The sequence below is a fragment of the Callithrix jacchus genome, chromosome 15 (genome assembly GCF_049354715.1).
Source record: "Callithrix jacchus isolate 240 chromosome 15, calJac240_pri, whole genome shotgun sequence".
Classification (NCBI taxonomy): Eukaryota; Metazoa; Chordata; class Mammalia; order Primates; family Cebidae; genus Callithrix; species Callithrix jacchus.
Window position 1 is genome coordinate 21,471,414 of NC_133516.1, and position 26,066 is coordinate 21,497,479.

Below are 26,066 nucleotides of genomic sequence, written 5' to 3' on the forward strand. Positions count from 1 at the left end.
AGTGTACTACGTTACAAACGATCCGAAAATAACACTTCTAGAAATGTCACTTAAACAGTGTCAAATTGATTGCAAATTCATTTGCAGGTTCATTATAAAGTTCAACAAGAGCTTACCCTATGACCCTGTACTTCTGCTCCTAGGTTTTTATACCAGAAAAGTTAAAACGCAGGAAAAGCAACAGCAGCAACAAACAAGACTTTGCATGAAGACTTCCGGAAGCTTTAAGCAAGTTAGTAAAAAACTGAAAATAATCCAAATGTCTATCAAAATAAAAACGAATAAATACACCATGGAATACTTACACAATAGATCTTATACTCCGCAATTTTAAATAATTAACTAGTGATACACAACAACACGATACATCTCAAAAATTCTGTTTTTTGAGATGTATATATACTGAAAATTGTATATACTGAAAATTTTCATTTATATGAAATTCAAGATGAAGCCAAACACATCTATAATGACAAAAACTAGATGATTGGTTGTGGATGGGTGGGGAAGAGACTGACTAGAAGGGATGTGAGGAAATTTTCCCAAGTGGAGTGTTGCATGTCTTGATGAATGTGTTGGTTACATAAGTTACATTTACCAAAACTCAATAAATTATGCATTTAAAATTTCTGCATTTGATTGCATTTAAATTTTACTTCAATTAGGCAATAGAACAAGAATGCATGTATTTTTACTTCATAAATGCATGAAGTAAATAATAAAAACACATGAAGGGATTTTCTTCAGTAAAGTTTAAAATTTGATTGAGAAAACCCACAGTGAAGTAGAATTATACTAGATATAGCTCTTATCTATTAATAAAATAATTATATAGGCTGTCTGTTCACCATGGGACAGTTTATATTATTTTCAATAAAGCATATTTCTCATCAGTAAATCGGTATACTATTCATTATGGCAACTAGTATGCAAATTTGGGTACAGAAGATAAATTCTGGGTGATACCAATCCTACCTGTATGAGACTTACTTCATCCAGTAAGCTTCTCTCGCAAACAATTGTCTCTCTTATTCATGCTGTCATTGCTCATCCTGAGCATTCTCTACCAAACATTCACACAGATTTCCCACACTGAAACCAGTATTGTTTGGCTTACACCCTCATCGACACATCGTTTGACACATTAGTATGACCAGAGTAATAAGGACACTCAAAGTCCTATGACAGAAAGAGTCCAAGGACCTTGAGAAGTAAAGACTCATACTGGACATATAACTGGCCTTGATATGCCCTGAAAGAAGATTAGACCACTTTTTAATGTGATTTCTGGAGTTTTCGAACTGACACCTACTGTTGAAATTAAAAGTACAGTGATTTCAGTTCAAAATAATGAAGTTAGATCTATCCAAGATGGATGAAATATTATTAAGAAGTTGCATAAACTGAAAACAGTTAAATAGACACAAATTTTAAGCATCTGATGAATGGCCAGACAATACGATCTTTAATATCCCTCATATCCCAAGATTTAATGGTCTGCGAGTAGATATTTCACCAAGCTCTTTATGCCCCCAAGCTCACAACTCACACATTCACCACTTGTTCAAACAATGAAGACTTGCACACATAATCCCATCTTCCTCCTAGCTTGTTACCAGCTTCTGCCAGTGGTTTAATACTGGGGACTGAGGAGAACCAGAGTAGTTTCAGTTTTAATCCCTAAAGGCAAAAAAAAATCAAATCTAAAGTGGAAGGACAATATTTGAGAATGACATTTTGATTGGCAGTTGACGAGTTTAAAAGTATAAACACAATTACATCCAAACAGTGGGCATGGGTAGTGCTTTGTCAGCAAGGATGTATTATGAGTGTCCTGAAACAAAGAGAGAGTTTCTACATAATTAATAAAATGACATTTAACTCTGCTATTATCAATAGATAAACATAATGATAAGCACTATTCCTTAGTAGTTAAAGCTTGAACTTGGAATCCAGATTGCCTGATTTGAAATCCTAATCTCTCTGTGACTCAGTTCTCCAAGCTGATAAAATAGGGATGATAAGAATACCTATATCAAGCCAGGTGTAGTGGCTCACACCTGTAATCCCAGCACTTTGGGAGGCCGAGGTGGGGGAATCAGGAGGTAGGGAGTTTGAGACCAGCCTGACCAACATGTTGAAACCCCATCTCTACTAAAAATACAAAACTTAGCCAGGCGTAGTGGCACATGCCTATAATCCCAGCTACTCAGGAGGCTGAAGCAGGGGAATCACTTGAACCCAGGAGGAGGTGGAGGTTACAGTGAGCCAAGGTTGTGCCACTGCACTCCAGCCTGGGTGACAGACTGAGAATTCATCTCAAAAAAATAAAGGAATACCTATATCATACACTTGTTATGAGGATTAAATTCATTAATTCAAATCAAGCTTAAGAACAGTGTATTGCAAGACACAGGTATGTGCTATTATTACCAATGAATTACTACAATTTAATGTCCTTACATTTTTCAGCATTAACCTCTCTCTATATTAGCAGGGACCAAGACTTAGAACTAGACAATGTGTAGTCTTATTGGAACATCTAGAAGTTCAGGATGCTCCACTTACCTCCGGGATTACATGTTTTTATTCATGTCCACATTGCGCTTCAGGGACAGTATTCTCAGGAAGACATCCAAACACAAGCCAGCAGGGCAGCAGGCGATATGCGAGATGTCTAATGCATTGCTTTTGGAACTGAATCACTGTCTTTCCTACCATATAAGCTTTAAAATACTTTGTCTTTGGGGTCTCCACACCATCTGCACAGTTAAAGAAATCCAAGTACAACAGAAACCAGTGATCACAGTTCATTATCACATGGAGCACTGTTCCCAAAACAGGCTACGGCAAGTTGAGACCTGAAGCAGCTTCAGTGTAGGGATGAGCTTGGCATTCGGCATTCCACTGGATTTGGATTTTTTTTAAGTGTTTCTGTGTTTTGGTATTCAGAAACAGCATCTCAGGATTGAAACCAAAGATTAGAGGAGAATGTGTTTATAGCATAGAATTCCCTTAAGAATGTAAGCTCTTGAGACAAATTGCATTGGTTCTAATCTGCTCTCCATTTACTGGCTGTGGGACTTTCCCACACTTTTGTTTCCTCTACGTAAAATAAGAATGCTGATCTCAACGCTATTGTGCGTATTAAACCAGGTTATCCACATAAAACATTTTGAACAGAGCTTTTCACTTGGTAAATGCTCAATAAATATTAGTCATTGTTTACTGTAAATTTAGCATGTTTGAAAATTTTCTGTACACTGGTACATAGACAAATCATGGGATGACCTTAAACATATTTTGGTAATATAATGAGAGTTCCAAGAAGTAAACTGGCTTAAAGCTTAGTGATCTTTCACCTAAACGTTTAAAAATTTTATCAAATTACTATAACTTAAAATAGGTGAACTTGAAGTTGCTAAGACAAATGAAATTCTTGTATTCCAGATAATTTGCATTCTATCAGAGAGTGCTAATAATAGCAAACATTAGTTGAACACTAAATTATAGGCACTGATGTGAATTCGCTCATTTTAACTGTGTCAGAAATAAAGTTATACGTGACATCACAAAGTTTCAGTCAACAATGGACTGCATAATAGTATGGTGGTCCTATAAGATCATAATACCATATTTTTACTGTACCTTTTCTTTGTTTACATATGTTTTGATACATAAATACAATTGTTTGTAGTATTCAGTACAGTAACGCATAGTTTTGTAGCCTAGGAGCCATAGGCTATACCATACGGCCTAGTTATATAGCAGGTTATACCACCTAGGTTTGTGTGAGAATGCTCCACAATGTTCACACAAAGACAAAATTAAGGGGGCCGGGCGCAGTGGCTCACACCTGTAATCTCAGCACATTGGGAGGCCAAGGTGGGCAGATCATGAAGTCAGGAGATCGAGACCATCCTGGCCAACATGGTGAAACCTTGTCTCTACTAAAAATACAAAAACTAGCTGGTTGTGGTGGTGAGCGCCTGTAACTCCAGCTACTGGGGAGGCTGAGGCAGGAGAATCTCTTGAACCAGGGAGTCGGAGGTTGCCGTGAGCCGAGATCGTGCCACTGCACTCCAGCCTGGCAACAGAGCAAGATTCCATCTCAAAAAAAAAAAAAAAAAAAAGACAAAATTACCTAACGGTGCATTTCTCAGAATATGTCCCTGTCGTTAAAAGAGGCATGACTGTGTATATGAAGCAGGTATTATCAGTACATTTCACAGGTAAGCAAACTGAAATAAAAAGCATTTAAGTAACTCACCATGTGTTACCAAGTTGCTCTACTAGTCAGAGCCAAATTGAGGGATCTCGGATTCAGACTCGAGGAGTCTGGCCTCAGACTTTACTCTTAATCACTATTTTGTACTCTTTCTATAGTGCTTCATGAAAATAATTCTAGCAGCACATGCAAGATAAAAGAAGAAATAAAAGATCATGGAGATAGGAAGACCAGGTATTAAAATGATCCAGACAGAAAGAAACAAATGCCAGAAACACAAAATGGCCTTAAAGCTGGAGAGTGTAGAATAAATGAAAGAGAAATCGGAGAAAGCTAAAAAGACTCGGTGACTACCTGTGGGAGCCTGGGAAATTTGCAGGAAGTGTTAGAATCTCAGTAACTGTATTTTACGGATGCCCCTGGATAGGGTTCATGCTTCTGTTTCTCTAAAGTCTACAACACTGTCCGTTGTCTCTTTGACCCGCCCCCATCTTTTAATCTCTAGGTTTGTCTGTCATAATATTTCAAATGATGTTTCCAAACCGCTCCTAGACAAGAACATACCCTCAAACAAGAACATAGACACCGAACAATTTCACAGTTGCATTACCAGTATTTCTCTAAAATAAAAATTACTTTTTTTATCCTGAAAGTGTATAATTGTAAAATTTATTGCTGAAACTATTAAATATAAGAACCGATAACACGGACAACGACCAGAAAGGCCACACGATGGCAGCAAAGTACAGTGTACAAGCAGCACGAGCCGGCAGCCTAGAGGGCGCCAGGCACGGAATACTCAGATTAGTTCATACATATTAGTCAGCAGCTGTAATGCTAGTAACATGTCTCCACACAGCACCTCACACTTTACAAAACTCCCACAGATACTTTCTCTCGTCTACTTCTTACCGGCACTCTGAGAAGTCAACAGGACAAGGATCAGGCCTTGTGTGGAGGATAAAGATCCAAGTTTTACTCCAGGTACCAGAAGCACCTCAGAGGCTCAAAGGTGAGACAAAGATCAAAACGTAGTCACTGTTTCTTTTAGGATATGCTCTAGGATAAGTGCAGTATGAATGGGAATATTCTACCTTCAACTTTAGTGGGAAAAATATCTAATTGTTTTTTTAATAGAACTGGGAATATTTGAAGGGGTTGGGACTGTAAGTTATTCCTGACCAAAGTTGGAGAAAAAAAGGGAAAAGAGAAGGAAAGGGAAAAGGGCTTTCTTTTTTTAAATAACGAAAGCTAAAAATTTCCTTAGAGATTATTATAGAAAGCTTAAGTGGAGAGAAATGTGCTTGGGGAAAAAGCATGTATCCTCCAAATGGTGCTTGCATTCATTTTCTAGGGATGCTTTTAAAAACCTCTGCAAACTTGGGGGTTTTAAACAACTCTTCTGGAGGTCTAAAGTCCAAAATCAAGGCGTCCAAAGGGCTATGCTCTTTCCAAAACCTCTAGGGGAGAATCCTCCCTTGACTTTTTAGCTTCTGTTGACTCCAGGCCGTCCTTGGCTTGTAGTGCAAAACTCCAATCTCTGCCTCCATTTTTGCATGGTCTCCTCCATGTGTCTCTGCGTGTGTTTCTTTTTCTTCTTCTTCTCTCCTCCGGCTCTTTTTTTTTATTTGAGATGGAGTTTTGCTCCTGTTGCCTATCCTGTAGTGCAGTGGCGTGATCTCAGCTCACTGCAACCTCTGCCTCCCGGGTTCAAGCGATGCTCCTGCCTCAGCATCCCGAAGAGCTGGGATTACAGGTGCCCACCATCACCACTGGCTAATTTGTGTATTTTTAGTAAAGACGAGGTTTCATCATGTTGGCCAAGCTGGTCTTGAACTCCTGACCTCAGGTGATCCACCCACCTCAGCCTCCCAAAATGCTGGGATTACAGGTGTGAGCCACCATGCCTTGCCCTCTGTGTGTGTTTTTTACAAAGACACTTGTCATTGGATTTATGGTCCACCTAGATAATCTGGAATGATTTCATCTGTAGAATTACATCTGCAAAGATCCCTTTTCCAAATAAGATGACATGTACATTTACCAGGGATTAAGACATGGGGATATCTTTTAAGAGCCACCATCAACCCACTGTAATGCTCTTGTGACCGTACTTTCTCCTGCCAGTGGGGAGCTCATACATGTACCTATTATGGACTCCTATTCTTCTGTGTGCTTAGTGGCTATAGAGTAATAATATCTGATCTCCGCTCCAAAATCTGACACCATTTTGCTGTGTCCTCTCCTTGGGTTGTCTCCTCATCTGTAAAGTAAGAAAGTTAGACCAGCGAATGGTCACAAAGTCAAAAGCATGATCTGTCTGAGAGGAAATGAACAGTGGGGCTTCAGAGAAATGAGAGCATTTACGTTTTATGCCAATTACTTGTCATATTATAGTAGAATCGGTTATCTCCCTCATTAGTTTTGAGAGCATTTCTGTTGATTTTTGCGTTTTATTAAATATCTGCTTATTCCAGAAATTTAATAAATTCTGAGACGATAGAGATGGGCAAGACAGAGTCCTTCTCTTAGGAAATTCACAATCCAGCAGGAGAGGTAGATACAAAACATTATCACTGTGATATAGCATTCAAGCAGTAAGGAGAGATCCTCTGCACACATGGGCAAAGAGCCCAAGTGACCACTTTCGGGTGTGGGTAGACTCAGATATGACATAACATTTATCCAAGCTTAGAAAACCAACTTAAGTGTGTCCTTCATAAAGGACCGACTTAAGAAGGGCACACTTACATTCATTCTCCAAGGTTGAATAGATTTTATCAGCTGAGCAAAATAGGATAAAAGAGTCCGTGCAGAGTAATCGCCATGTCTACATAATGAAATGTGAAAGCAACTGGTTAAGTGCCTTGGATAAAGTACAGCGATGAAAGGTAGAAAAATATATTGTCTGGAAAGATAATCATTATCTGAACACTTGCTTTGGGCCCAAGCACCATAGCATAGGCCTTTGTATGTTATATAATTTCTCATGACAGCCTTTATGGTAGGATGTCAGTGTAGGTTAAGCTGTGCTGAGGTAACAAACAACCCTCAAATATAAGTTGCTTCATTTAATGAATATTTATTTCTCATTTATTTCTTCATTTAATGAATATTTATTTCTCATCTGCTGTAGATTTGAGTCATTCCTCAGGACAGTTGTCTTCTGTGTGTAAACCTCAACATTCTGTCACCTTAATTACTAGGAAACCTTCGTATTCCCTTGTTTTCACATTCACCAAAGGAAAGTCTGGAGAATTCTGTACAAGTAATTGAATGTTTATACACAGAAGTGACCCGTATCTGTTCTGCTTACATTTCCTTGACCAGGCAAGTCATTTGTACGCACCTAACTTCAAAGGCCAGCAAAAGATAATGTCCAGAATTAGAGGAGAAGCAGGTATTGGGAAACTGAAGGAAGGTGTTTTGCAGGTGGCCACCAGTATTACTCTCATTTACGAAAGAGAAAATTGAGACATAGAGAAGTTAGTCATAATCACACAACTGGTAAGTTGCAGAATGAGGACTTGAGCTCAAATCTGACTGATTCCAGATCTTACACTTTCTTTATTGGGAAACGCATGTGCCATGCAAATGAGTTTGGACTTTATTCTAATGATAACAGGGAATTACTGGAAGGTTGTAATAGGGAGAGCACAGCTCATATTTATGATTTTGAAATATGTGTATAAAACAATGACTGGGGAACTAAGAATGTGAGGACAGGGGCACTTCTATGACAATTTTTGGAAGGGAAAAGAAAGGCCCTACACTGAGCCAGTGCCATAAAAGTGCCAGTGAGGATTACAAGGAGCAGAAGCTTCAAGGGCAACTAAGAACCAGAGCCCATAGGTTTTAATAAATAAGTGAATATTTAGGGTGAAGATAAAGTAGAGAAGGACAGCATTTGATTAACAAGTTCCAGGCTTGAGCAAGTAGGAGGACGGAGATGCCATTAACCAAAAGGCATATAATACAAGCATCAGGCTAGTTGTGTTTGTTTGCTTTTGTTTTCAGTGGAGGAAAGGGCGATAGATTGTTTAAATTTGAACATGTTGAATTTGCGTTTCCTGTGGAAATCCAAGTAGAGAGCTTCAGCAGACATTTAGGCATTGGTATGTTAAATTTATGGAAAAAGATTTTAGTTATAGATAAATACTTGGGGAAAAGAACATACAAGTCTGGTAGTCCAAATATGTGATTAATGATATTGCCAAAGAGAAAAAAAAGAGACGGGCTGGTGCAAACACTATAAAATATAGAGGTTTATGATGTGCCTGGAGGTGGATAGTCACCTTTGATCTCTCAGCCTAATTGAGGAATGAGTCCAGAAGTTTCCCCAAATTTGGTTAGCGGGATTTATGAAACCAAAAGCACACCAGAGTGTACATCATGTGGACATAAAAATAAGATCTGCTATATTCGTAACACCATATTGTCTACAGCAAATCTAGTAGTATGCAGATCTCCAAACTTCACAATTCTAGAATTCAGCATGCACGTGTGTACGCGTGCACACACACACACACACACTTTTATCTTTTTCATAAAATATTTTTGTTGATTTTGGCTTATTCCCCCCCCAAAAAAAAGTTTATTGTAAGTAACAGTAATAATATGTGTAAGAAAAAAAATGAAACCAAATAAAAAATAAAATTATAACCTTAGCATAGCCCTTCTTAATAACTGTTCTAAGCTGGAAGCTCACTTTTTGGCCTCCATCCTAGGAAGGCTAGGAAAGTAAATGACGTAATAATGGAAAAGGGAGGGGAAACAGACGGGGAGTTCTATTCATTTACGGTTCCATGATTCCATTAACCTTCTGACGCTTCAGAGCTTCTCCACACCTTTCCAATTCCTGTCTGCTTTCATTTCTACCATTGGAAAAAAAAGAAAAGAGTGTACCTTATTAACCACACATAAACATCTTCCATTAAACTGCTCTGAAGCAATTACTGCTGTTAACACAGTTAATGAACTGTCAATGTCAAATGTGAAACCGTTTCTCCTGGAAAGGCAGCAATGACTTCGTGAAATTGTTTTCTGTGCTCCGGCAGAAGGGGAGGTGTTCTGGAGGATCGCTCTTTCTGCGAACATCGCGGTCTGTGAAATCTGCCCCCCGAAAAAACAAAAACAAAACAAAAAAATCCCTGATCATATGCCTGTTACCCTAAAATAGCACCTTCCTCCATTATGCCGAGGTTCAGTGCAAAACTGACTCATGCAGTACCGGGATCGCTGCCAGAGCGGCGGAGCGCGCGAGCAGCGCGGCATCAACAGGCAGAAGGGGCCGCAGGGCGGACGGGGACCCGCTGCCTGGGTCCAGACTTTCCATCCGAGAAAGCAAAAGCTTTCAGTATCCGTCTTATCAGAAGGTAGCATCTTGATGCGGTTCTCGGGCCTTATTAATATGAATCTGTCATACTCAGACTGTGCTTTTGAATCAGTCCTGTGTCAAGATTGATTCCCCAGGGCAGCAATTTAGCCTTTGGAAGATCCTCAAATGCCAAAGCAGCAACACCAGCAGCTTCTTCTTCCACACTCAAAGCCACATCACCAGCTGCCTCAGCAGCAGCCCCAGTAGCAATCTGGGTGTTCAAACAGCAATAGTGCTGAGAACCACTGGGGCCCTCAGAGAGTTCCCAGGAGGGGCAAGGACTCCTGACCTACGGGAAAACTTCAAGAAGGCATGGACATTGTGAGATCAAGATAGATTGAATATATATATATGAGTCTTAGCAATCCTCATACATTTCTGACTTATCCACAGTACCTAGTATATGATGGACAATTTAGTTAACAAATGAATATATAAGAATATTGAGGCTTACTTAGGAAACTAGGACTCATCACGAACCTTCTCAGAGTAATCCAGATCCTGGATGGAAGCTTCTAATAAACACAACTTCTGTTTTCCTTCCTCTTTTTCATTTCTTCTTGAAAGAGACTTAATTGAAGAAAACGAGCTCTTTCACTTCTTCCATCCTCCAAGAGCATGAAACTGATAGCCTCCTCCAAATGATTATTTAGCACTTAATGATTTCTCCCTTGAGAACCCAGTTGATCTTCCTTAGGCCCGTTTGAAAAACTGTTGTAGCCGGGGGAAAATTCACACCATCATGCACAGGGTCAAGCCCCATTTACCTTTTGTGCTTTCATGGTGTTGATGAGCAGGCAGGTGATTTAAGAGAGAACAAATGGTCATTAAAATTCATCAAAAGGACTCAATAAAGAAAAATGTGTCATATAAGGGCAACATTAAGTTTTGTAGTGACAAAAAGAGAACAAAAACAAACAAAACTCAAAGGAATGCAAAGGTGGCATGTACAGTATTTAAGACCTTCAATTTGAATCCAAGGATTTAAATATACACAATTGTATGCACAGACAAACACCACTCATTGGGGCCAAATATACAGTAACAATGCTAAAAGTTCACCCCTTGACTGTTTTTAGAAATTATATACTCAACTATTTTAATCAGAGCTATGAAAGCACACAGTGGCCCATTCACAATTTACACCAACAATTCTGTTTTGATGTACAATTTTAAATGCAGGGGATTCACTGTCATCACAATACCAATGTATAGAACATTTTAAAAGCCTACAATGAAAAATAGGAACCATTTCATGGTCATCCTCATAGTTTTTCCAACCTTTAGAATTACTTTATATAAAATAAATATTTAGTAAACGTTAGAGAATGGGAGAGAGAAAGTGAGGGAAGAAGGATGATGACATAGTTCTAGGAACAAATAAATAGCATTCAGAAAAGGTATTTTCTCTTATACTTGGGAAAGCAAAGGACAGAAGTAATGAGCAAAACCGTTTAGGGTCTCATTCTATTTTTCGTGGTCAGATCTAGGAAAGGTTATTTTGGAAAGTTACTCTCTTCCTACAGGATAGGGGTTCTCAGTGCTTATAAAACCTACTTCTGAACTGACCTTAAGAAGAATTTTGGAAAGGGGATGGTGGTGGTGCCTTGTGTAGCAAAAAAAATAATAAAAAATTTTAAAAAAGCATAGTCAATATACCTTATACCTGTGATGGTCAATTTTATGTGTCAACTTGACTGGCCAAAGAGTGTCCAGATATATAGTCAAATATCATTCTAGGTATTGCCGCAAAGTTGTTTTTGGATGAGATTAACATTTAAATCACTAGACTGAGTAAAGCAGATTGACTTCTGTAATAGGAACCGAATAGTAGGTGGGCCTCATCTAATCAGCTGAAGGCCTGAATAGAACAAAACATTAACTCTTCCCCTGATTAAGACAGAAATTCCTACTCGAGGGCCTTTGAATGGGAGCATCGACTCTTCCTGGTTCTACAGCAGCCCACTAGCCTTCAGACGTAAACTGAGACACTGGCTCTGCAGATTTGGGACTTGCCAGCCTCAATAATCACAGGAGCCAGTTTCTTATAATAAATAAATAAACGATCTCCTATTGATTTCAAATATAATACTTATTTCTTTTATAGTACTCCTTAGAAAAAATAAAACCCAACCAAATTTGGGTGCAAAAAATAAACAGAGCAAGAAGACATTTCAAAAGGGGTCTGAGTTTTAAAATGTCAACACTGCTGGTGTGTCCGCAACATTTAATTGCCATCTTATCCATGTCCTTCCTCTTACATATTCAGCAAATTTCATTTAGTCTTCACTTGAGTTAGGAAAAAAAGTACAATAACAGGTTTAACCTACTTTTCTCCTTTCCCAGCCTCTTTTGCCCTAAGGTACCCTTGAAGCAAGGGCCTCCGCCTAGCCAGAGGATCCTGGGAGTGAAGTATAGTGTCTTGTCTGTCTAGATTAAACATTATCTTTCAGCTATAAAGCTAGATGCTGCTTTGGGAAGGGATCACATGCAGGATTATTGTCCTTTACTGACTTTTCTGCAATTAATAATCTGCTTCTCATAATACATATCCTAAAACTTCAAAAAAGTACAGATGTTAGCTAGTCAATATTGTTTATTTTGGATATCAGAAAACCAAGCTTCAGAGGGGAAAAATGTCCTATCTGTACCATACAGCAACTATTAGCACATCTGCAAAGCCTACTATATAACGAAGCCTCAACTCTTAACATGTCTTTAAGATTTAAGAATTTAAAAAAAAAAAGTGTAATTGGAGCCTCATGACCTACAAGGTCTGCTCTGCATAGGAGCTATGCTTCTGACCCTTTACCATATAAACTTTTGCTTAAAGGATCAAGCAAGAAAATAAACCTCTGAACCTCTGACTAGCACTGTACAATTGGATAGTTCATGTCGTCCCACTCAAAAATGGGCCACCTCCTGTCAATGAAACCAGACGTCTAAAACATAGGTTATCATAGCATTCCCCATTCAAACTCCTACACTGACCCTCCATCACTGAGGGGAGATGAGGGCAAATGTTCAACTGCTTAGTCTAAAATTTAAGGACCTCCATAATCAGAGTTTACCCTACTCTAGCAACACGCATTTGTTGAATACCTACTGTATACTAGGTACAATACTTGAGACAGTAGATAAAAATGCATCTTTGGAAGTGACTCCTCCAGCCCAGTCAAACTTTCAGGTAACTGCACATGCAGAAGTGGCCAACTGCTTAACAGCAATCTCATGAGAAACCCTCAACCAGAAACACACAGCTAAGCCACTCCCAAATGCCTGGCTCACAGAAACTGTGAGATAATGAATAGTTATTTTAAGCCACTGAGTTTGGGGATAATCTTTAATGCAATAATAGATAATGTATACATCCATGAACAGATAAATGAATAAACCAACTATGGTATAGCCATACAATGGAATACAGTTGAGCAATAAAAAGAGATGAATTATTTGTATAGACTACATGCTTTAAAATCTCAAATAATTACACAGAGTGAAGTAAGCCAGAAGAGGCAAGCTAGCCAATTATGATGGAAAGCAGGTAATGATTGCCTAGGGATGGAGAGGCAGCAAAGAGAGGAAGGAAGAGTTCAAAGACATATAATGAAACTCTGGGGATGCAATTGTTGTATTCATTACTTTTATTGTGGTAATTGTTTCATGTCAAAATTTGTGAAATTGTACATTTTAATTGTGCAGTTGGTAATATGTCAATTAAACCTCAATAGAGCTATAAAAATCAATTGAAAATGATGATCAAAGCAGTGGCACTGGCCCTGTCCTAATGTACTCAGGTTTGGAATAAAGGACATTCACTTAGCTAATATCCACAGTGCAGTAGAAAAAGGGCTAACACACCAACATGGAGGAGGAGAAAGAGGAGGAGAAGGAAGATGAGGAGGAGGAGGAAGAAAGTCTCCTGTTCTCTGCCTCTCACTAGGGCTTCCATATCCGAGTCCTTCCTTCCCCCCCACCCCCCGTCCGCTTTTCCTTCTGTTGTTACCACTTAGCCATTAGGGTTGCTTTTTTTCCATTTAGGTTTTGCTCTCTCTTAAGCCTAATTTCTTTCTAATTAAGACTGATTTTTTTTTTTTAAGATCTACTCTGGATCTCTTCTCTAAATGATTCTGGTCTATTGATAAACTTTTCCCCCCAACAAATAATCTGTAGGGTGTTGAGAAACTTTAAACTGATATCTGTAGTACCTAGATGCCACTTTATGAATATTTCTTACTTATAATTATTCTGTTGATATTATTACTGCTACAAGGTTATAGTCTATGATAAGTATAAGAAAGGTACTTGAAAAGAAGTAACTAAGGTTTTCTCTCATCAGTAGATTTTTGATGTGCAATGAACATTTTAGAATTGTAATTTCACCATCCAAATAACCTTTGCTTTAAATCATCAGATAAATCAGGTCACTGAGGGCAGGGGGTGAGTTGAGGTTAAACATTAACAAATCCTTTGGGAGGTCAGGCAATTGAATGAAGTCTTTTCAGCACATTTATTCGGCCTTTTTTCTGCTTACAAAAGAAGAAAAATAATGAAAAGAACCATTTCTCACTTTATAATTTGTAAAACTACTTCATATTCACCATATGATTTCATCTACAGAGCAACTGTGTTGTGACAAAGGCAGGGAATGCCACCCCATCATACAGATAAGAAGAGCTGAAGGTAAGTCAGATGAAGTAACTTGCCAAATACCACTCAAGCTAGTTTTAGAACAGACTCTAAATCTTGCACATTTTCCATAACGCTGAAATGTTTAAGAAGAAAATTTGATTGGAAAAGAAGATAAGGAAGTACCGTGTAACTCAGTGTAATGTCTTAGAAAGGTACTGAGAAGAAATCAGGTCAATGTCTTATCTGCATGCTACGGCCTCTCCTTATACTAAGAGAATGATTAAATCAATGATAAATTAAATCCATCAGATACATTATTTAAGAATACTTAATGGCATGAAAAAATGCTCATATTTTAATATTAAGTTTGAAAGGCAGGGAAAGTACAACAGTTTAGTCACAAATCTGTAAGGTGGCAGGGGAGGGCAGAAAAATAAATCATACTAATGGTGGCCATGTTCTTTCTGGTGGTGAGACAATAAATGATTTTGTGTTTCTTTATTCTTTTCTATACTTTTCTACTTTTGAACTATGAGCATATTGTCCTTAGTACAAGAAATAGAATCTTTTTGAAATGAACAAATGGATCTGAGAGTCATTGTGAATATCTTCTAAATATTTGGCCCATTGTACTTCGGTATTCAATTCCAGCAGTAAAACACTCACAAAGGGTATATGTAACAAAGTGGAAACATGATCCTGCCAACTTTACCTGGAATGCTATGGGCATTTTGGCAATGATGGAGAGATGAAGCCGGAACAGGCTTAGAAAAAAGCTGGGACAGAGAACAAAGGAAGAGGAAATTCTGCCATATGGCGTAGAGGAATTCACTAAAATTTAGGAATCTTAAATAGAGATCCCTTGAGACCAAAGTGATATGATTGAGGTTCATAAAATAAATTGTCATTATATATGTGAATATCTGAATCCCACCGTACTTTACTCTCCCTAATAATAACTGTTTTATTCACCTTTCTAATCTCACAATGATATGCATAGTATTGGCAAGTAGCAGGTGCCTGAATTGAGTTGTAGTCTATAGGTTGAATAAATATGAATTTATCCAAGAAATCTTTAAGTGCTAACGTGAAGTTCTTAAATAAAGCCCTAAAAAGATGCTTCAATTCAAACAAAACAAAAGAAAATGCTTTATTTTTTCAGGACAAGCAGTAAAAGTGGGTAAATATTTGGGTAAAAAATTGCAGGCATGTAGCAAGGTCTGGTAAAAGGGGTTATGGTTGGGGGGGCAGGGTATCTAAAAATAGCAACATTGTACAGTCACTTCATGAAGGACAATCATGTTCTCAATGGCAACAAAAATATTTTTGGTACATTTGTCTGAAAGATAAATTCAAACTCTAGTTACCTGTGTAATATCAAATTAATACCAGGTAAGTAATAATAAATGAAAACACTATGTTTATGCAACAATCACAATGTGCCAGACACTGCTCTAAGCACTTATGTATTAACTAATTTAGGGCTCCTTACTTTCCTGTCAGTTGCTCCTTTCTTTTTACTGGCGAGGGCCCTGAAGCACAGAAAGATTCAGTGATTTGCCCAAGGTCACACAGCTAGAAAGTATTTAATAAAGCCAGTATTTAAACCCAAGTCTTGTGGCTCCAGAGTCTGCATATTTAACCCTTTACTGTCTTGTAAGACAGAACAGCAACAACAATAACAACAATGTGTACACCTTTGCAAATATTCAAAACCTATTTATTAACTGCTCTTATTCCTTAATTTCATTGTAGATTGCCTATGAGATTAATTTGTAAGTAGGAAATGTGTCTTTAATTTTTGCCCCACTTAACCTCCGAGACACCCAGTTCTGTTAGAGCCAAGTATATAGATACTCTTCTGCTATGATGTGTCTAATTTTTACTTGCTTGCCATTCAGATTTCTTTTGATAATATTACCTTTTTCACTCAAATTATCAAATGAAAAGAAAGAAGAACTCCCTGGACAATTAATAAGAAAATAAGAAGAACTGGGTCACCATATGTAAAATGATTTGCGGACTTGATTTTAGTTCTCCTATTATTGCAAAGCGAGTAGCTCATATTATTCCCACCTGCAAAGGAACAGCCTTCATGAACTACATTTTCCTCACATAGACACACACATCCACTTTCTATAAGAATGCTCAGCCCATCTGCTCACATTTAAAAATACAAATTGAAGACCTCCCACGCTGCCTTGGTTTGTAAAATGTCTATCACCAAATCTTCATTCCAACACTCCTTTAAGTTTTTAATTTCTTTTTCTTTCCCTTTTCTTTTAATGATTTTCACTAGTTCTCTTTCAAGACCCGATGTTCATCACTAACGTTTTTCTGAAATAGATAATGATCTTTAAAATACAGGGTTTCGATGTTATTTCCATCTACGACCGTGTCTTCATTTTGAGGAAACATGTTTTTATTTGTGAAAAGCTTAGTTACCTTGCACCTGGTAATAAGCCTGTTTCCAGTGAAGAAAATTAAGATCTCTATCTCTTCTCAAGGTACAAGACTTGATTACAGCACTATGAAAAGCAATTCTTAAACACACGCGCACACACACACATACAAAGAAAGAAAAGACAAAATTGTGCTAACAACTCATACCCATTCAAACTTCAATTTCTCAAGATATATTTAAGAGAGTAAAAACTGAATTGCATATATATGTTCCTGAGCAAGGAGTGGAGGCATTTGTTGGGTTAGGTACTTCCTGTATCTCCATGAAAATATCCCCTGGAGAATAGGTAAGCTCAGGACACACAAGCACTGTTTCCATGTTGCTGTAAACCACGTTATTATCATTATTATTTTTGAGACGGAATCTCTCTTGTCATCCAGGCTCCATTGCAGTGGCGTGATCATGGCTCACTGCAACCACTGCCTCTGGGGTTCAATGCCTCTGGAGTTCAAGCAACTTTCCTGCCTCAGCCTCTCAAGTGGCTGGGACTACAGGCACGTGCCACCATGCCCAGCTAGTTTTTGTATTTTTAATAGAGACGGGTTTCTCCATGTTGGCCAGGCTGGTGTCGAACTTCTGACTTCAGGTGATCTGACTGCCTCAGCCTCCCAAAATGCTTGGTGGCATGAGCCACCACTCCCAGCCCTACATGTTATTCTTCTAAGAGCCTCAAGCTCAATATTCCTTCATTCATTATTTCTTTTAACCATTCAATCATTCATTCAGGTAACCTGCTTTTACTGAGTGCCATTTGTTGGGCATTCTCATAAGCAGTAGAGAGAAATGGTGATGACAGGTCATGCTCCCTGACCTCAAAGGACTTACAATCTGGGAGGGAGGAAGACTAGGGTCTTCTTGACTTTCAGTTCAGTGCTTGCTCTTTCTTTTTTTTTTTTTTTAAGAAATCTGAGACATACAATGTTGTAGCCTACTTCTTTATTTGCTTATTTACTGACTTATTTTTGTGAGGCACTTTATGCAAGATCTTATGTAGTGATCAATTTCAAGTTCCAGTGTGCTATCTCCCAGGCTACAAAGATGACAGCCAATGTGTGCTATTGAATAAGCTACTGGAATTTATCATGGAGTCAAGATTTCTGTTTGTTTTTTGCAAATGTTACTGAATCCCTTATTAAAAAAAAAAAAAAGATTAGAGATTAAAACTGCTTCAAGCTCTCCCTGAAATCCAACTCAGTAATTTTTTTAGGAAACATCTAGTCACCACCGAATTGTGGAGCAGGGCTTGCTAAGGAAACATGTAATATTTAGATACTTGGACCCTAAGGTATAGTTACACATATGTGTGATGAGGGCAATTGGTCTACATACCACATTTGTGGCTTTTCAAAAAATCCTTCTCAATAAAGAGGTTTTTTGTTTGTTTGTATGTTTTTTGTTTGTTTGGTTTTTTTTGAGACAGAGTCTCTCTCTATTACTCAGGCTGGAATGCAGTGGCACGATCTGGGCTCACTGAAACCCCTGCCTCATGGGTTCCAACGATTCTGCTGTCTCAGCCTCCCAAGTAGCTGGGATTACAGGTGTGTGCCACCGCACCCAGCTCTTTTTTTAATTTTTAGTACAGATAAGGTTTCTCCATGTTGGCCAAGCTGTTCTCGAACTCCTGACCTCAGGCAATCTGCCTGTCTCAGCCTCCCAAAGTGCTAGGATGACAGTCATGAACCATCACACCCAGCCTCAATAAAGAGTTTTAATGATACTAATTCATGTTGTGAGGATTTAATTTGAAATAGATTTATTTATTTGAAGTACATATAAAAAGTCTTAAAATGTCCATACATTCGAGCAGTAATTTGAGATGGAGAAAATGATCAGATATGTATACAATATCCATTAAAATGTTCTATTTTTATAATAGAGAAAAACTAGACATAATGTATTCAGTGAGAAGGAAATGGTTAATTATGAAATCATTGTTTCATAGATAATTGTCTGTAAACATATAGAAGACTTTCAATGATGTGGGCCAATAAACACAATTTATTACCAAATAAATAAAGTAGGCAGAGAATTATAAGACTTAAAGCATGTTAAAATATATTACAACACATCTTTAAAAAAAAAAAGACAGGAACACAGCGGGTATAGTGGCTTATGCCTATAATCCTAGAACTTTGGGAGGCTGAGGCAGGATGGCTTGAGGCCAGGAGTTTGAGACTGTAGCTTAAGCAACATAATGAGACCTCATCTCTCTAATATATATATATATATATATATATATATATATATATATACACACACACACACACACACACACATATATATGTGTATATATACATATACACACACACACACATATATGAATAACACATACAAAAATGTCAAAAATTGGACATTCTAAAATTTCTTTGTCATGCTCTCTGTAATTGAGGTCAAACGTTCTCTCCTCTTTCATTGAAATACTCAACTCCCATCACTCTGTTGACTTTGAAGATTTTTAAAATGTAGAGAAAACTCTTCTAGAACACTTTAAATTTTCTGTCCTTTACAAACCAATGGCACGATGACTTTTTATCTAAATACACTACAATTCAAATTTTTCCTGCATCCAAATCTATATGGCACGGTGAATTCTTAATTCCTCAATGTGCTGAGCACATTTATCTCTAAAATATTATTATGTTTAATTACCTAAAAGATCATAAATAAATATAAAAATGCTTAAAACAATGAATGCCTTATGCTCTTCGAGGTACTCAAATGTCCTGATAGACTCAATGTTCTCTTTCACAATATTTCTACAACATTAGTCCTTGTTCAGAATTTGTGGGAAAAAAAAATTATTCTAGATCCACTAAAGAGTCTTTCCAAACTCTTGATTATTAAGCAGATATCTGTAACTGTATGGATGTTAACCTGGTTCACCTCTGCAGTAAGCCTTGCCATTTTATTTTAGAATTACTAAATTATAGCAGCTTTAAAAATAGTTTTAAGTTTTCAAAAACAATTGTGGCTGTGTATTTAGAATCTCTATAAAGTTATTTTAAGGATTCTAGCAAATCTGTTGTAGACTGTTAGCATAAAAAACAATTCTATTTTTTATTTTATATCTTCCTCCAAAGCACATACTATAAATATAAATGGGAGTTGTTAGCCTAAAAAGGAGGGGTCCTTTTACTTAGAGTTTGTATCTTTATTATGTTCACTGATTGTGATTCCAGGATTACTATTTCCAAGCTTAATACATAGTTTATCAAGTTATGAAGAGGTTAGGCTGACCTCTGACAAGGATGAAGCCTTCCAATTACTAAGCACTGTGAGATCTGGTCCAGCACAGCGAGAAATGAAAAGAAAACTTCAAATGCCATGTGAGATGTGAGCTTGAATAGCTTTGGAACAAAGTAGAATCTCAGTCCTGGTGGCTGGTGATTAGAAGATGGAACAGGAAATGTTTCCACAGCTAGTTCAAAAAAAAAAAATCCTTATCCTACTGTCATTATGAACCTAGATATAAAGATCCTGTGTATGAACCCAGGTTCGAGGTGAAGATGAATGAGGTAGTTCAAAGGCCTGTGCCTCGTTTCTCGGCTTCATTTGACCCTACCACACCTGAGCTCTCAGTGGGTATTCCCCAGGCTTATCCCACTCTATTTCCCTTCCTCACATCCCCAGCCTCAATAAACAGCCACACTCTGCATTTTTCATTCCTGACTCTGTAATTTGCTCATTTTCTTCTTCCTTCCCTTCCCCCTCATCACATATAACCTGGTCTAATTGAGATTTTATCTGTCTTCAACCTTTCCAGACCATCCCCTTTCTTCAAGAGCTAGGTCACCTCTCATCTCCTCCATGAAGTGATCCTTAGTTCTCATTGACTTCTCCTGTTTCCATATCTTTATTTTATGCATTGCTAAATGATATTCAGTTTACTATCTAATTATACACTGCCTTAAATAATATACACCTTTATTTTCTCTGCAAGTCAATGGTGAATATCACTGGCATCTTGCTCTATTATATTCTCCGTGGGGTCTAGTATAGTATGGAAAACATTGAAGATACATAAGATATCAGATGAGCTATGAAAATTGTTTAATGATATTATTGCATAAAATAGTGCATACTTTTCAAGCATCTTCACAATGTGATATTCTTCCTTTTCTAGAGAAAATACCATTACAGGTCCTAAAAAAATAATTTTGGCAGTGAGTGTGAACCTATCTTTGATTTGCTTTAGTGGTACTTTTCACCCCTTCCAAATTGACAAGAACAGTTTCAAAAATTCAAGACTTGATTATTAAGTCACATATAACAGCAGAAACAGACTGAAGCAGTTTTGAGTTTCAAAATACCAAATGTGAATCTTTCTAAAATGGATTAGAAAAAAAAAAAAATGTAACTTTCAGGCCCCCTGACTTTATCCTACTTATAATTGAAGAGCAATGTCACAGTCTTGACCATCTGACCTGTTCCCCTGGTGCTTCCACACTCAGACAGGTGTCTAGGAGAGACATTAGTAACTGGAATTCTGTCTCTACAGACATATTTCACAAAAGCTCTATCTCCCAACCCTAACTTTCAATTTAGCTTGTTTCATAGGCCTTAAAAGGCTGCTTCTGAAATAATCGTTTTATCTTTTTCTCTGTTAATTTAAATCCTGGAAAAGATTCAGCCTGACTAGCTTTACAAAGCCTGCTGAGCTGCTCTGAAGAATAGGGTTATGCTGACTTAAAAAAAAATCTGAGCTCATAATCTTCTTTAGAAATATATAGGAACATCAAACTGATCTACCATGGAATCATGGAGTTTGATTCAGATGTTTCTAAATTCAATAAGAAGGCCTTTAAGTGATGTGGAACTAGCTTCATCCCACACCTTTATTTCCTCTGATGTTGCCTATACTGTTTCAGAAGGAGTAAAAGAGAGGCATAATTACTGGCAGATTAATCTTAGTAATTACTGTTTCTTTGATACCTTTGTCAACCCTTCAAATCACTGGGCATTTCCTGAGGGCATGCCTCTGTACTTGCAAGTGTGGGAGGGCCATAGCCCTTTTGTTTGCTATATGCCAATTTTCCTCAACCTTGTGAAATTGCACCAATTAAGAATATTATTTGCAGTCTTATTTTTAATCATGATGACTTAATTAGAAGAATTTTTATCTAGAAGGTATATTAGAGATCCCTGTGGGAAAACAGAGGCCTAGAGAAGTCCAGAGATACCCTAAGGCCTTATCTCATGTCAGAGGTATCTCTGAAGCAGAATGCAATGGGTCCAGAGTGTGAGGTTCTCTACATTGAATGTGCTGCCTACTGCTGTCCTAGGTTCTTTCAGACAATTTCACATGGGCGTTTGGCTCTTTTAGTTGCATACTAGAGTGTCAGCCACATTTTCTCTATTTATTTACCCTTCATGCCTGGCCTTATCACCACAGTTTAGAGACAAATCGATACACCTGTCTCCTATCTTTCCGGATTGTGTCAGGCTAGCCTGTATTGTCTGATCCCCAAGCTCCCTTGTTATTAGCTTCTAATATTCTTTCCCTTCTCTGCTTGGCTAAGACACTTCCTCAGGTCCTGAGCCTCTCTTGGGCTTTTATGCAATGTCGCTTTTCCTCTGTTGATGAATTATTGTAAAGCTGCCAACAAAACGCTGCTCCTCCACAAAGAATGCCATCCCCATCTCTAGACATCTCTGGGATATGACATCTGCTTTTCAATAGTGTATGCCAGGCCCCAGCTGGATGCCTTGCCAGTGAATCGGTTAAAGACAAGATGTGGTTCAGTTATTTATACATAAAAAACTCTCATTCTGGAAGCTTATTCTGTTGCATTCAACATCAAGTGAGAAAAAGTTACCCTGCTTTCAATAAAGTAATGTGGCGATAGCATAGGTTAATTCAATATTTAAGGAACAAATTTGAGGCTTATTCTGTTACATTCAACATCAAGTGAGAAAAAGTTACTCTGCTTTCAATAAAGTAATGTGGCGATAGCATAGGTTAATTCAATATTAAAGAAACAAACTGTAGGCCAAGTCGATTCTTTCTAGGTTAGGTCCAAACAGTACTACGGAGTGCCTCGTAAATGCTGGCACTGTGCTTCCTGCCTGCTTGCACTGACCACTGTCTTATTTTAGACTCCTCAAAAGCCTTGAAAGCAACAGGACATAACCCAGGTCTATTCAACTATAAATCTCTATATAATATATAATAAATTATGTTCGTGGCTCTTTCCAGCTGTAAGCAGACGTGAGGGATGAGAGCGGTTTCAGGGATCTATCTCAGAACAGACCAAATCCAACACTTTGCTGTAGTTTGGCACCACCTGGTGACAAGTTTCCTGCTCCCACTTAAATGTCCATAAGGGATTCTAGGCTCGGTGATAGGTTGAAACTTCTAGACACCTAACAAGTTATTATGTATCTCACCAGCTTGAGCCAAGGAGGTAGGGCCTGTAGAACTCTGGGGACTCCAGGACCCAGTCTTTTTCTTCCCACTCTCTGAAAAGGGGTTGCCTGACATTTCCTACTCAGCCTTATCTTGCCCTCCATGAACTCCCTGAGTCCCTCAACACCCACAACCAGAAAAATAACAACTATAGGTGGAAGACTGGAGTCAATAGTCAATTGCTTTGAATGGAGGTGGGGAAGGGGATAACTGTCTTTACAGCAACGTAATATTATGTCTAAGAGTTTAGCTTCATTGATGAAACCTCACGATTACTTGTACTTAGTTGAATGTATTTGCATACATTTACTAGAAATCTAGCAACATGTCTAAGAACTAATGAAGAAAGCATATAGTAGTAACAGTAATAATATATGAAAATATTTTATTGAACAAAATTATCAAAAAATAATGACATTAGAAAGTGGGAAATAGTCCATAAAAGAAATAAATCATTGTTATAATGATTACTATACATAAAAATTAACCAAGTGTGCATGTGAAAGGCACCATACAAATAATTGAATTAAAAGGTATCAGTCTTTGCTTCTTGTGCACTTATGATTTTTCAGGGTAGGAGGGATATAACAGATGAGACAAAGCATGAGCAACAAGCAGGGAAATCAGATCTCCTAAAACTGAAGTCCTGGAACAATTGAAATACTGAAGCAGACAGTATATCACCCTACATTGGATTTCTGCTTATGAGATTACAAAAGCTGTGGATTCCTGCCTATGAGCTACCTAATGAACTCTGGAAATTTACAGAAGTTAATTTCTCTGAACCTCCATTTCCACACCTATATATGGGGCATAAAAATATTCATCTCATTGGTTGTTACAAAGATTTAGTGAAAGAATGTAAATATAGAACTCAGTTTAGTACCTGAAAAAGAGTAAATGTAGTTAGCTATTGTTGTTGATATTAATAGTATTAAATCACACCAAAATAGAGCTTGGGAAATTGGCATTAGTGTCTCCAGAAAGAGCTTGATTGCCTCTGACACATCCTCTGTTGTAATATAACTTCGCCTGAACTGGATATCGAGGAAGAAGCCAGCAAGTAAGGTTCTATTTTCCTTCAGCATGGGTATCAAAGACTAAATTTCATCCTCTAATTTCCATAGAGAAGCTTTAGCAAATACAGATGTAAGTCTAGGTAACTCCACACGGATCCGGTTGTTTATGTTGGAAATGTGTGTATGTTCTGCTGCAGATTAGACCACACTCAGTTTTACTTTTTTAAAGAATCAGTCTTGTTAAAATTATTTCTAACGAACTGCTGACAACTTCTTGTTACCACGGTTTCCATTTGTACACATTTCCCCTGGGTCTCTACACTATAAATCTAATAATGTATTATTTTGGAAAGAGTCTAATATGATAATTCTTACACTTTTTTGGAGTCACTGACCCCAGGGGTCTGCTCACAATAATGTATATAAAAGCTACAGGTTTAAACCAATTTACAAATTGAATTAAATCTCTAAGGTCAGTGCCAGCAAGGCACTTAAAGGGAAAGTGCTGCTCATAACCTTTCCATCTAGCACTTCTGTGAATGAAAAGACATTACTTTCTGGTAGTAATGCAGCCACTGAATCCTCAATATAGAACTTGGTAAGAGAGGTACTCAGAATGATTACTGATCAGTTCTGCAGGGTGGTCAGTCAGAATGAACGCCTTTAGTGATCAAGCAAGTTTCTAGAGGCCCCCACTTATTCTAAGAGTAGACCCATTTCATTGGTTGGCTGTGGAGAGTTGGAGCAGGCACTCCTGACAGAGACTGTCGTGGTGCAGAATCTGGGTATATTGCAATATTTTAACAAGCAGGACAGCTAAATTTGAGCCTCATGTTTACATATAATAACAAATAAATAATTTCATGCTGAAAATCAACTCAAGATACTCTCACAGGTTGGGCATGGTGGCTCATGTTTGTATTCCCAGCACTTTGGGAGGCTGAGGCAGGAGGAACAGTTGAGCCCAGGAACTTGAGATCAGCCTGGACAACATAGTGAGACCCTGTCATTGTATTTTTAATTTTATAAAAATGTGCCAGAGGTGGTGGCACACACCTGTAGCCCTAGCTACTTGAAAGGCCAAGTCAGGAAAATCACTTGAGTCCAGGACTTCAGAGTTTCGGTGAGCTCTGATTGCACCACTGTACTCCAGCTGGATGAGAGAGGGAGACCTCTCTCTCTCTCTCTCTCTCTCTCTCTCTCTCTCTCTGTCAATATATATATATATATTGTGTGTGTGTGTGTGTGTGTGTGTGTGTTTATTACTCTCTCTCAAATCTGAAAATGTAAGAAAAAAGAATTTTTAAATTCTAAAACTTTGAGCGCCACCTTCTTAGTACATGAGTGAAAAAGACAAATAATAAATTCATTTTTGACTTCACTTTTGGTTCCCTAATTTAGTTATTATATCTCTCTATAGACTTTCTTTGGGCATCTATAATTTCCTTGGATTTTACAGCACTTTTTTAAAACAGTGGCATACTAAAGAACTCAGCATCTGGATAAAAAAATAAATAAAATTAAAACACTAATAGTAATGGTATTATGAACAAGAAAGAAGTTCTTTTATAACAATCCTAACTTTTGTGTTTTAGACTGTACAGTGTCATTTTATGTATATCAACTCTTTTAATCCATGCAACATCCTAGCATAACGGGACTATTATTCCTACTTTATACATGAAGATGTTAAAGCTCAGGAAATTAATTCAAATTAACTCACCAAGGCTATACAGCTAGAAACTGGGAGACAGTATTTATACCCAGGTCTTCTTACTTGAGTTCATCTTCCACTACATTAAAGCACTCTGTAATTCTTGGGATTTTTCTTTATGTAAGAGGTAAATGAGCAATTATAATGTTTGTTCTTGAGAGTAAAAGAATAAAACATATTATCATCTTACCGTATTAGCTGTTGTATGTATTCATGATCACTTCTT

General features: G+C 37.7%; 2 protein-coding genes across 6 annotated transcripts in view; one reads left to right on the top strand and one right to left on the bottom strand.

Annotated features, from left to right (window-relative positions):
* The window catches only part of LOC144579504 (uncharacterized), a 47,596-nt gene extending 43,456 nt beyond the window's left edge, over window positions 1-4,140 (top strand). For all 3 annotated transcript variants that reach the window (XR_013527212.1, XR_013527213.1, XM_078350513.1), the window contains exon 4: window positions 144-4,140. Coding sequence is in view for 1 of the 3 variants with exons in the window: in XM_078350513.1 (XP_078206639.1) it covers window positions 144-334 (191 nt within the window). In the remaining 2 variants the exon portion in view is untranslated. The remainder of the gene's footprint in view (window positions 1-143) is intronic.
* Window positions 1-26,066, bottom strand: part of FGF12 (fibroblast growth factor 12) — a 584,819-nt gene that overhangs the window by 420,277 nt on the left and 138,476 nt on the right. The window lies entirely within an intron of this gene.